The sequence below is a fragment of the Geospiza fortis genome, unplaced genomic scaffold (assembly GCF_000277835.1).
Source record: "Geospiza fortis unplaced genomic scaffold, GeoFor_1.0 scaffold10, whole genome shotgun sequence".
Classification (NCBI taxonomy): domain Eukaryota; kingdom Metazoa; phylum Chordata; class Aves; order Passeriformes; family Thraupidae; genus Geospiza; species Geospiza fortis.
This window is the reverse complement of record NW_005054326.1, coordinates 3652629-3665830: the sequence shown is the minus strand read 5'-3', so window position 1 is coordinate 3665830 and position 13202 is coordinate 3652629. Positions and strand designations below refer to the sequence as shown.

Genomic DNA, 13202 nt, shown 5'->3' with positions numbered 1-13202 from the left:
GGGGCCGTGGGGATGGAGAGATGAAGGAGGGATGGAGGGAAGGAGGGAGCCCGGGAGGCTCCGCAGCGCTGCCGGCTCTGCGCGGGGCCGGCCCGGGTCACCTGCTCCAGGTGCTCACCTGAGAGCCAGGAGGAGGCACTGGGGCAGGGAAGGGGCGCTTTGCAGCTGTCTGACCTTACAGAGCCCCGGGGGAGGCGATGTGAAAGCTCAGGGGCTTCTCTTCCCACACACCTGGGTGATTGTTGAGCAGCTGCCCACGACCCTCGCAGGGAGCATCCCGGTTTATCCAAATGCTGCGTGTGTGTTACACTGACTTACAGACACTTCATCGGCTCTGGCGTGGAGCCAGTATTGATAGGGGTAGGGGAAACACGCAGAAGTGAGGGCCATCGTGACACTGAAGTACTGAACAATTTCTTTGGACTTCTGCCACTTCAGGACAAAAAAAAATATATTCAGTCCAGTTTTTGAGTCCAGTCCAATTTTTGAGTCCAGTATCTTACTTATAGGCAGAGGCATATTTTTTGATAAATGATAGTGTAACTTAAGACAGTCTGTTCAGGAAATGACCTTTTGCTTCTTCCAAAATAATCAGCGTGGTTTATAGTAATACCCGTACACAAAGTGCAGGAGAAGGCTCTGTGCTGATGCAGGAGCAGCTGTCTCACACATCCAACTCGCTGGCTTTCTCTGGACTTGCATGAGATTTTCTAAGGAAGAAACACCTCAGTCACACTGGGGAGGGCTGTATTGTTATTCAGTTCCAAAGGAAGCCAAGTTGGAGAGAGAGGGCTGGAAAATCCGATCACAACTTACAGGGAAACATGACACAGCAAACAATTTCTGATGGGTTTCCTTGTAAATGTTTTATTACATACATAAGGACAGGAGCTCCAAATAGCATTTCCTCTGCCAGTTAAGCAACACACATAATAATAATAATAATAATAATTTTAAAAAACCCCAAACACCCAAAAGAAAAAAAATAATTACCCCAGGTGAAGCGACTTCAGACACACCTAAAGTTTGGCACCAGGCAGAGAGCTATTACAAATCTCCTACAGCAAATTGTGTAGAACATGTTATTGCTGATAATGTTACAGTGCATTATTCTCAGTCCATTAACTTTTAAATGCTTTGTACTCCTGAAAGCTGTTCTTGGGCTGCTTCTTTCTTTTGGGACCATATTATATAGAGAAATCAAACTTCAGTTTCAAAAATAAATAAAAAAAGAAAATAGTTGAAGTGCAGTTAGATGCTGTTATTTTCTTGGCTAGGAAACTCTGAACTGGATCTAAGCCAAAATTGGTTGTAAAAAAAATTATTTTTAGAGAAATACTCTTTCTCTTTTTGAAGTTAGTGTAGTTCTAGCACTTGTTTTTAAAGGTCAGGATTAGAGGTCTTCCCAACTTCCCCGTTCTGTCCTGACAGGGGGGAAGAAAAGTGTAAGCTAACCAGTGAAAACGCATTTCTCAGCTCCCTCTTTGCTCTGGCTTGTAAAACACACACAAGAAACCAGTCAGCTGTCAGTTAGTGGCATTCATGTAGTTTTGTTTGTGGGCACAGCACAAACACAGACACCACACTCAAACATGTGTCCTGTTTTAATATCACCACAAACCATTCCTAGAGTTAATGGTTAATAACTCATTTAGACTTTGAGATTTTTTTTTTCTCAGTCAAAAACTGAAGCCAGTAATGGATGAAAATACTGAAGCACATTATTACAGACATGCAAAAATAATCAAAATTACATAGGCCTGGTTCTAGAGACTTTGATGAAGTGAATATCTCATGGCAAGCAACAACAAATTGTCCCAAGAAAAGATTTCCAGACATGTTATTTGTTATAGGAGTGCTTTAGCTGCTAAAGAACTTCTGAGAAACCAGTAATGTCTCAAAATGAAATTACATATTTTTATCATCCTGTCCAGACATCGCAGCATCATGTCCCTAGATCTGTTCAAAATATTTTTCTGAAGCCTGAGATAGGTTGAGCAGATTTCCCTCCCTTTGGAATCAGTGGCAAGGGCATTCAGTCTTGCAAAATACAGAGAGCTGACTGAATCCTCCTCAGTTATTTTCCTGAATTTAGGATCAGACCCAACATGAACAGTCAAGGATAATAGCAGCTAAATAAGAGCAGCTCTCTGAGATTGAAAGTGGTAGCTTGAAGAATGTTGCCTTCTAGAAATGCTAGATATCTCAAGGAAAAAAAAAAAAAGAAGGAGGAATGTGCCTGAAAAGAGCAGCTTATCTGGAAGTCCGTGAAGTCAGGATAGTCACAAGCCATGGATTTCTGCTGCTCTCCCCATGATGAGACACTCAGCCTCATGTGTACACAGTGTACTTGGACCCAGTAATTAGTTTGGATGCTCTGGTCAAGTACAAACCATCAACATCCCTCTCTCAAAAGTGTCTGCCACATGCAAGCTTAGCATTTACTGCTCTTGGTTTGGGTACAGGATCCTTTTCCTTGGAGGAGAGGTGTGTTTTATAGAAGGATGGAAGGGACCTCTAGTGGGTCATCTTAACCCTAACAGCCTAATGTTTTTTTTCCATATTGTGGCCAATATGTGAATGCAATCATTGCAGCCTCCATTGCCTTCCTGCTCTGAGTGTGTGGGTGAGATATTGTTGATATCTCCATTATGAAGCACTTCTTACATCAGTCCTCTTGGGCAAGCCTTTCTCCATGACTTATAAACATAGGAGTTGTTTGAATAACTGAGGCAGAAAGAGGCAGGAGGTCACAGAGATATGTATCTACCACATCTTTGTTTCAAGGAGGTTTTTTTGGTCTAGAGTATACAAAGGAAGCTGGTAGGCAAAATGTAATCCTTAAGTCTGGCTGAGTAATAGAAGTCATGTGAAATGTAACACTACATAATGTTATACAATCATCTGGAATAGCAGAATGTTATTTGGGGCCAGACTTGATGCTAAATATCATACAGACATTTAAAGAGAAACCTTCCCTCTTTGGCACACCAGTCCCTCACACGTCAATCCCTGCATTATTTTGGAAATGCATACTCACTCAAGATGTAGATCTTGTAATGCTCTCTGGCTGCCTTGTGTGTACTGGAACCAAATGTTTAAGTTTCAGCTCTGTAAAATGGAATAGGCTTTCAATCAAGAGGACTTTAATAACAGGCTTTGGAGAGTCAAGATTTTGTCACAGTGGGGAAGTTGACCAAATACACATTAGAGGATTAAGGCAGCTTTGGGTTGTCTGTGATAGAAGGAATTATCCTTGGTAGTTCACAAGAGGCAGTAGGAAAGCTTTGCTCATCACATGAGACACTGGTTTACACTCCCTAAAGCACGGAGATCTCATACACTTTCTATGAACTAGGAGAGTGAAAGCAGAACTGCATTTCCCATGCAAATTTGCTGAGAAAACAGACTACTGAGGCTCAGAATGTAACCTGAGTCACACTGGACAGCCTGACAGGCAGCAGGGAGGCAGCCACACAGAGGAGCCCAGGGCGCTGGTTTTATTGGCCTACTTGCCAGTCAGGCTGACCCTAATGAGAAGGGTGTTGGAGATGGCTCTTGTTCAAAAAAACTTCTTCTGAGGCAGATCACAAGCTTGTGCTAATGGTCACAGCTGCACTGAAGGGAAAGACATGATATGGGATCAGCTGAATGCATTATCACATTGCATTTTTGCTTAGGGACATTTAGAAGAGGGGCATAAAATATTTGTCCTAAAGGATGAAGTCATCCAAAACTGATTTTGGGACACTTAAAACACAAACAATATTTGATGACATGTGTGCTTACAAGCCTCTGTACATTCAGAGCTGATTTTGAGCAAGATTTGGACAGTCATCTTCCAGTTTCATTGTGGAACAGGGGAAAGCTGCTCTTTGAATTTTGCACTGAGCAATAGAGATGTAGTGTCACTTCAATCCATCACTTGAACCCAATGCTCAAAAAGTGCAGCCCTACAAAGACAGAAATTGAAGGGGATGCTCTTAAAACAGAGCTGCTTGAATTTGCCAACTTCCAATAGCTCTACTGTTTATCAAGTCATAAACCTGAAGAGTTTGGCTGAGGAGACTGAGAAAGAGAACCTGCAGAACACTCCCAAATATTTTGCATTTTCAAATCTGGTAACATAGCAGGAGGGATGGAAGGAAGGAATATTCACTCCTAGTGATGTGTCTTCTCCCAGTTCACCTGCATGCAGAAACCACTTCTTACCCAGCTAAGTGACCAAATGATCACAGGACAAGCAAGGCAGTGAATGGAATTTCTTTGTGAGAATCCAGTCACATGCCATATCCTGATGCCAGAGGAGAGATTCCATAGCCGAACTTTGCATGCTGGAGTAGAGCAATTGGAAGGATAAACTGTATTATTGTACTCATGGGCATGTAGCTAAAATCCCAGCTTGTGCTCTGTCTGTGGTTCACAGCACAGCTGTGCATCTATTCCACTTCAAGTAAAAGCCATGTATTTTCTCACATTTTCTTTGGTTATTTATTATCCAGGTGTCATTTGTATCTCCTTTCCTCAGATGTTTAATACATTCCTTGCCAGTACAACATCTCTAAAAGACAGATAGCTACTCAGCTCCCAGTTCCTTGAAAACAAGACAGAGCTCAGTGTACCAAAAGGTCAGGATGAACTCTGCAAAAACCACTCTAACAAACCAGGATACTTTTGAAGAAGATCCAGTGAAGAGGGTTAGCATAAAATTCAAACAGCACAGCAGACAAGAAATTCGGCCCCAAAAGTTCACACTTCAAGCAATAGTAGGAGGGCATCTAAAACCATAATTAGACACAAGTGAGCAAGCAGGAAATCCATAGGAGTGGCTGAGGCTCTTTGCTGATGCTCAGATTGCCTCCTTGGATAGTTCATTATGGACTGAAGTGCCTGTGCTTTAGGCACCCAAAATAAAACATTTTTCCCTTACACTCCTGCATTTGCACTTATTTAAATGTTGGAGTAAAATGCACTTTTATGTGCTTGTTTATGTTAATGAAGCACATGACTGAGCAGAAGTAAATCACAGATGCTGTATAAACACTGCTTCCAGCTCCAACACAAGGGCTGGGTTTTCCCTCTCTTGCTGCATTATCTGACCCTTTAGTTTTCCTATCTCTGGCAAGTGCCTTCCTGCTTTTACTGCCTCAAGTGTGATATATTAAGAGTCATGATGCTTTCCTAGAACAGGGCAGTGACTAATCCAGCTCCAACGGTGTGTGATCGGTCAGCTGAGAATTATTACCCACTTAGGTCTTTCTCTTCTCTGCTGAGAGCAGCTACTCTGAGGATGAAGCAGGACTTGCTCCAGCAGCCTGGCTTCACTGGATGTCTCCAAGCCTGGTACATGGTCACTGCGGCCACCACAGCCAGAGAAGAGAGGAGCTTTGCCAAACACTGGGCAATAACCAAATCCTAAACATTTTTTCCCTCTCCTTTCTTTTCTTCCTTTAGCAAACGGGCTGTATCAGAGCACCAGCTATTGCATGACAAGGGCAAGTCAATCCAAGACTTAAGAAGAAGAATATTCCTTCAAAATTTAATTGAAGGTGTCAATACTGCAGAGATCCGCGCAACGTCGGAGGTGTCACCAAACCCCAAACCTGCCACCAACACCAAGAACTACCCTGTCCGGTTTGGCAGTGAGGATGAGGGCAGATACCTCACTCAGGAGACAAACAAATCACAGACCTACAAGGAGCAGCCCCTGAAGGCATCAGGGAAGAAAAAGAAAGCAAAGCCTGGAAAACGTAAGGAGCAAGAGAAGAAAAAGAGGCGAACCCGCTCAGCTTGGCTAAATTCTGGCTCGTACGGAGACGTCGTGACCGAGAGCCCACTCTTGGACATCTCTGTTACTACACATAATCAAACTTTAAGGTAATTCTGCTATATTCTTTTGGGGAGCATGCCATGTATTAAACTGAAGTTGTTATCCCTTGGTGTGAGAGGCTGAGGCCAAGGCCTCACTCAAACTGGGAGTAAAAGCAGATTTTTGTGCTCGTGACTTGGCAGTGGCTTTTCAAGCACAGTCTCTGCAGGTAAGTGCCTCTTCCACCTTGCGCTGAGGACAGAGCTTTTCTTTCCTATGAGACACAATTCAGGTAAAAAAATTATTGCCAAAATCTGCTTCCTGAAGCTGAGTAGCAAGTGAAGGTAATTCTGTAAAAAGGAAGCACATCGCAGTCACTAAATTTTCCCTTCCTGCTTTAACCATAGTGTATCTCCCATCGTATCTTGGTCCCACACTTGGGCCTCAGCAGATTGAAAGCTTTGACTTTTATTTAAGGCCTTGCATCTATAAAATGGTGAAGTTTTCTCTCCTTCCTCTCAACACCTCCCCTTTTTGGCAACTTTCATACCCTTGCTTTACAGTTTTTCATTTCACAGTTTAACCTTAGGGGAGAACATAGAAAAATTCTCTCTCAGTAATATCTGCAAGCAATGCAGACCAGCCTTCCACCATAAAATTTTCCTGCCATTAGGATTTTTTAATTCAGCTCCATCCTTTTGCCAGCTTATGAAGCAATTACATTGCTGCTTAAAAATGTTTGGCATTGCTCTTGGAGAGGGACATGCTTCCCTTATGCATGACAGCAAAGGGTTTTTAGGGCAGTGGCCTGGAGACATCAGCCTAGATGTCCCAAGTGAATCATCCCCTTGCAGTCATCTCAGCTTGAGTGGAAATCTGCACACTTGCAGTCAAAGCCAAGGATTCCACTCTCCAGTTCTCCTCAAATGTTTGCATTTCACCAGCAAAACTCCATCTTTTTCTCTCCTCCTGCCCTTCACCTTGGCAGAACAGAGACATCTGAGCAGTGCCACTTGCTTGCACTAAATCTCTTGGAAAGAGACATCAGCTATGGGATTTACTAAAATCCAGCCTGGGGTTTAGCTTTACAGGCCACAGTTTGCAATGTTTGCTCCAACACCTCAGCTTGTGCTGGCACCTACAGGAGCTGCCAACACCTGGGGCTGGGCACTCAGACCATGGGCCAGGGTATCCCTGACCATAAACCAGGGTATTCCTGACCATAAACCAGGGTATCCCAGACATAAACCAGGGTATCCCAGACCACAGACCAGCTGGCATGGCTATAGCAGGTAGGAGGGAAGTAAGAGACACTGGTTTGTCTCAGCACCTTAGGAAAGGCAAACTTCAGGATTCTACTCAGGAGGTTTCAATAGATATCAAGGGACTGTGTTGGTCAGTAAGCAACAGCTGTCTTGAGCACAAAGAAATCTAAAATGCAGGGAGAAATATCCTAGGGAATTTCAACAGTTCTTTTTCTTGCTGTGCTGAGTTTGGTGTCCATCTAATGGGATGTAAAAAAGAGCTGCAGGTACAACCCTGGTGATTTTCTCAGTTCAGCCTTTCTGCCTGAAGTGTGTCTGGGTGGCTGAAGGCTCTCAGCTTTACTGTGGAGCCCAACATCCAAATGCAGCATTTCTCACAGATTCCTAAAAAGAACCTATATTTTAGATAATTAATTGGAGATGATTAAACAAGGAGAATCCTTTAAAAAAAGAAAAGGGAAATCCTCCTTCTCAAGTACAGAGAACATGTTGGTTCAGCCCTAACAAACTTCTAGTACCCGAGTTTTTAGTTATCTCAGTAGGCTGGCAAAAGATATAAGCTTTAAGCATGATTTTCACAGTATCTCTGTGCTTCTTTTCTGCTGAACACCCCGGATTAAATCTTCATACCAATTCTTTCTGATCAGTCTCAAAAACAAAATTTTGGGTTTAGGTCCAAAAAAATTGGACAGCAATAATATAAACTCTAGATCTTTTGACTTACTACAAGGAGTATCTCATGGAAGAAACCAACCTTGCAAAACCTAGGTCCAAATCACAGAATGCAGCTTGCAAATTATCATTAGTACAGAGCCCACTGTCAAGACGTGGCTTAGCTTAAACTTTAAAACCAAGCCTAAAATCCAGGCTAAATTGCACATGTCAGCCTCTTAGAAATAGGCCTGAGTGGTGCAGAAACACACACATACACAGCCATGCTGTATGAATTATGTGCCGCTGTTACACCTCTTGGAATATATCCTGAAATGGACCCTAATATTTTTTTAGCTAATTATCAAGGAGCTTCATGCAAGCATTTCCATGCCAGGCACTTTAAAAGTTTTTTCTCATGAACATTCCAGCTATATTTCCATTTAAATTAAATTAAGGTGCTCTTACTAAATTTCCAAGAAAAACCTTTTGAATGAGTAAACTCCTGAATGATAGATGTAGCTTCCCTTTTAATGTGCATGTTAAGAAAACCTTTCAAACTCTCCAGGAGCTGAGTTTTGTTGTGTCTCACACACCCACAGGATGTTACCCCCGGCTCTGGTGATCAGCACAGGGAATCCCACTCCATCCTGTATCTCCACCTTCCACCCTTGGGTGTTTCCCAGGGAACCCCTAAAAAACACGTGTGCTGTTCACAGGGACAGAAGGGAAAAAAACACCTCAACCCTTCAGCATTTCCTGCAGCACCTCTGAGCAACTTCGTGTTGGAGTACAAGGAATCCACTGAAAGCTCTGCCTTGTTCTCACAGGGAGAGAACTGACACCAGCCTGCAGCATCCCCTGGAAAACCCCCAGCCCTCAGGACTGGGTGCAGCTGATTGCTGAATGCAGCAGGAGCTGGAGGGTGGCAGGATGGGATGGTTGCTTTCTTTCAGAACCAAGCTGTCTGGCTCCCAGAGAGAAAGTTTCAGGATTAGAGGGTTATTATTCAGGATTATTTTCACTCAGTCAGGCACAGGCAGAGATACTATCAAGGGTGTGCTTGCTCCAAGCCCTGAGCAGCCTTTGCTCACACACACACCACAGCCCCCTGCCTAAGGGGTGGTCTATCAGTGGGAAAAAGAGACCAAATAAGCTCCATGGCACTGCTTTAATCAGAACATGGCACCACACCCCAGCAGTTAACACAGCATCCCCACAGCATTAACAAGGACTACTGTATTTTTTTTTTCATCACTTGACATTTTTATCATAGGGTGATACAATTCTTGTGCCTGTAGCACTCAGGAATCTTCTTGCATGAGGCTCTAAATAAAAAAAGAAAAGCCCCTTTCCATTCCTCTGAGGGTACAATGGCCTCAGTGTGTGACAAACTGTGGGTCATCACCCTCCTAGACGGGTTGCATTGAGAAAAACATAACAGAGATCTTGAATAAATGTCTGAAACTGTGACGTGGTCAAACAGGCCCTGTCATGGCAGAGGGTTACTAGCAGGGCACACCTGTTACAGTCTGTGGCATTCTTGCTATTGATTCTATGTCCACATATTTGAAGTGAAAAAGTGAAAATTAATTAATTAATTTTTCTGGTTTTTCTGTCCTTTCTTTTCTTTGCAGGAGGCGCTGATGTTTTCAGCAAGAGATATTTGGAAGACACATTGCAGTATTCTGTAATAGTGAACATATGGGAAGTATTAAAATATTTATTACCTGTAAATATTGTAAATGCTCAGAATAAAACCTTTTCCCCCCCATTGCTCTCTGAAACTGCACATTTGGTTATTGTGAATTTTCCTTTTTTTTTTTTTTTTGGCTAAGGCTAAGACAATTATTATTGTCCCATTTACCATAATTTATTTTGTTGACAGGTGTATTTATTTTGTGAACGTATCTTGGTGCTGCTGACTTTCTATATTTTTTGTAACATAATGCACTTTAGATATACATATTGAGTACATTGATAACTGACATAAAATGTTCCTGTTTTGTGGTTGATTTCAATGAATGCCTACATACAATTGTTCAAACTGATTTTCCTTTGTGCATGTATAATAGCAGTATTTTAAAATTTGTAAAGAATGTCTAATAAAATATAATCTAATTAAATCATGACTCAGAAGGGAAAATGCGTTTTTTGGGGAATTTCAAGAGCAGGAACAATTCTTTTATTTGCTACATCTGAAAATTGTTTTAAATGTAATGTGTTTACATTGGTCTAAACTCCCACATTTTCATATTAGCTTTCACTTAAAGATCACTCAGAATGTGTTTTTGTTCCAGTGCTCTATTTCAAGTTAGCTCAGTCGCTGAACAGCCTGGGGGTGGAAAAAGGTCCCAGTGCAGGGAAGCAGATTCCCAAGTTGCCCAGGCCCAGAACCCCAAATTTGGCTCTCCAAACTGCAGGGAATGAGGAGCAGCCCCAGAGGATGGGGTATATAAAAGATGCTTGGTTCCCTCTGCTCTGGGCAGGTCTCATGTCCTGGGCTCCCAACACCTCTGTCCCAAGAGCCAGATGGCCACAGCACTCAGCTCTTTGTGCTTCTGAGTGAGGGGGAAAATCCTGTTTTCTGGGTGAATATACAGAGGGAGGAGAGGCTGCAAACTGACCAGGTGCTCTTGCACTGCTGGAATAAACTTTCCCCTCTCCCACCACAAAGATGCCTCACACGGCTCTGTTTCCAAAACCATCTGCATGAATCCTGCTTCTCCATGGATGAGACCAGCTAAGAGAGACTCCCTTCAAGACTTCTGAAGGAAACATGAGAAAAAAAGTCATGGTCTATCACTTCTTCTTGCTTTTATCCCTTTTGTCTTCAAATCACAGCAGCAGCTGTGGGGGCAACCTGAATAAGGGAATTGTTTCACAGAGATATCTGAACTTTGTAAAGTTCAACTGAATTTCCTCTGTCCCACTCCTTCAACACCAGCAACACCAGAAAAAATGCAAGCACGGAAAAATAAATTACAAATCCTGGGAATTTTAAGATAGTTCTTGTAATTGTTGCTCTGTCCTGTAGTTGCCAGACTTTTCTTTTTTATTCTTCTTTCCTTTTTTTTAAGTGCCATCTTTTTCCATTGCCAAAGTACAGCCATCATGTAATATAAACCAGATGTATTTCTGCTCCCTTCCCAATCTTGCAGAAAAACTACCTCCAAGAAAATACTAAAAGCAGGAAAACTTGAGAAAAAAAAATTACCCATCCTTCCCAATCTGCTTCTCTGAAGTGTGAAATTCAGCGCTTCATTATGTCCAGTTAATTACAGCAGCCACAGAGCATGTGCATGCTGTTTCCTTTTCAGACGAAAAATATTATACATGATGAAGCATAGCACTAAGGAAAAAAGGCAGGGTTTCTGCACATTTTTGACTTGGCCTCTTTGCACATCCTGCCTATTTATAGTATCCAGCTAATGCTTGGATTTATACAACTGAAGTCGACTGCAACATATTCAGAAGACAATTTTGTATCTCAGGATTACCAGCATATCCCAGCTGGAACTAAAACTGAAATCTCTGGTGGGCAGAGGCAATTTATCTTCATCAGAAAGGATGAGCCTTGGCAGGCAGGGGCCCAAAGAGCATAAACCAAACCAAAAACCCAAGGGCTTAACCTTGGCTCCATAGAAGTGTCCTCCTCATAAGAGGAAAACTGATTTTGCAGTGTCTCTGCTCTGCCCTGTATCCTTCCACTGTCCATTAAGGATTTGTAATTTTTTTCCTAGTTTCCTAGAGGTAAAATCTGCAATTGTAGAGAATTTAAGCAAAACTCTTGCTTTTCTGAAAGATATTTGCACAGGCCTTACAAAATCTGTGTGTGGAGCCTGTGCTTCACAGACTCTGGTTTGAAAGTCGATGCTGCAAACTCCACCAAGCTGAGTGTAATATTTTTTGAGCTCTCAGCTCTGCAGGGAAATAAATCCTGAAGATCCCCATTTCTGAGACAAACTAGAGCAGCTTTGCCTTTCTTGTGTCCTCTCACGCACAGGAGCTGAACCATAATGAAGGCTTTTGCTGATAAAGGAGATTCCATTAAATTAGAGTGATTTTCCAGAGGCTTACAGCATGCCCAGGTGTTCCTCAAGGTGATAAAAGAGCACCCACTAAGCAGAGGATGCCCTTCCAAATTTCCGCTTTTTCCTCTGTGAGCCACAGAGGTGCTGGGGCTTCTCAGAAGAAATTCCAAAATATTTTTACCATGGGCAATACAATTGGCTTTCCTTGGTTTACATTTAAACTCATAAATTTGGCTGAAATCTCCTGAGAGGCATTTTCCAGGGTTTCAGCTAGAGAGTCAGAATTACAAAGAAATACGAGTCAGAATTACAAAGAAATTTGTAATTTGAATTACAAATTTCAGAACTACAAAAATTCAAACACGAGTCGGAATTACAAAGACATTTGTCGAGTCAGAATTACAAAGAAATTCAGAATTACAAAATTCTCAATTACAGAATTACAAAAATTCAAATACCAGTCAGAATTACAAAGAAATTTGAAATTTGTAATTTGAAATTTGTGAAGAAAAGAAATTTGAAATGTGAAGTTTGTAAAGAGTGAGGCCAGAGTGTCCCACCAGGGGATGGTGGCCTCACTCAGGTTGCCCTGAGCTGCAGTCCTGCCTCCCAGACCCGACCAGCACAGTCTGAAACTTTGTTCCTGCCCAGGACCTCCAAGGGGAGCACAGGTTTGGCACCCCACCACATCTCTGGTTTTACAGCAGTCCCCGTGTTTACTACAGAACTTAAAAGTGGTTAAGAGACATCAGATGCTGACAGCTCTTCCCAGCAGCTCCCCTGTGCTGGACCTCCATCACAGACCTTCCCAGGCTCCGTGCACTTGGCACAGGGAGCTCATCCAACAGCAGAGTTCCTCTCGCAGAGTTTGTTTCGTGGTCCTTTGTAAATACAGACATTTATCTGGCCTTGGAGACACACAGAAAACAACCAGAGCAGTTTATGCCTGTCCTCTGGAGCGGCTCTATGCTCTCAAGGAAGGCATTTCAAGCACAGGAACTGCTTGGCTTGGTTTGAAGCATTCCCCACCCCAACCTGTGGACAGCACTATCCCAACACAATGCAGCCACAGTGCAGGGATCATGCCTGTTCACTTATGAGTAAGTGCCCTTGATCTGCTGAGCCACCACAGGGAACTTGGCTTTCTTGCAGTGATTCAGAAAGTGGGGGATTGCTGGCTGTATTTAGTTACAGCCTTTGAGAGTCTGAAACATTTTGTTATTCGGTTGTAATTTACTGCAGACAAAAAGTGCTGTGATAGTTTTTGTGGAGTCTGAGGAGCTCTATTTATTTAAAAAAGAGATACTACTAGAGGAAGCACAAGCTACCTTTTAAGCACCTCAACATGATACCTCCCAAAATAAAATGGGAACCATCAGCATGAGGAGTTGGGTCAGATGAGCAACAAAGTCACTAAAAAGTACATTTTGTCCTCTACTGAAA

The 13202-nt window shown here is 42.6% G+C and overlaps 1 protein-coding gene across 1 annotated transcript; it reads left to right on the top strand.

The window, feature by feature from the left end:
* Positions 1–5422: 5422 nt before the first annotated feature.
* Positions 5423–9861, top strand: PTHLH (parathyroid hormone like hormone; the record flags this gene model as incomplete). Its single annotated transcript, XM_031057015.1, has 2 exons — positions 5423–5877; positions 9363–9861. Coding segments are annotated over 2 exons (465 nt in total), but the record flags the coding sequence as incomplete, so codon positions are not given.
* Positions 9862–13202: the final 3341 nt, after the last annotated feature.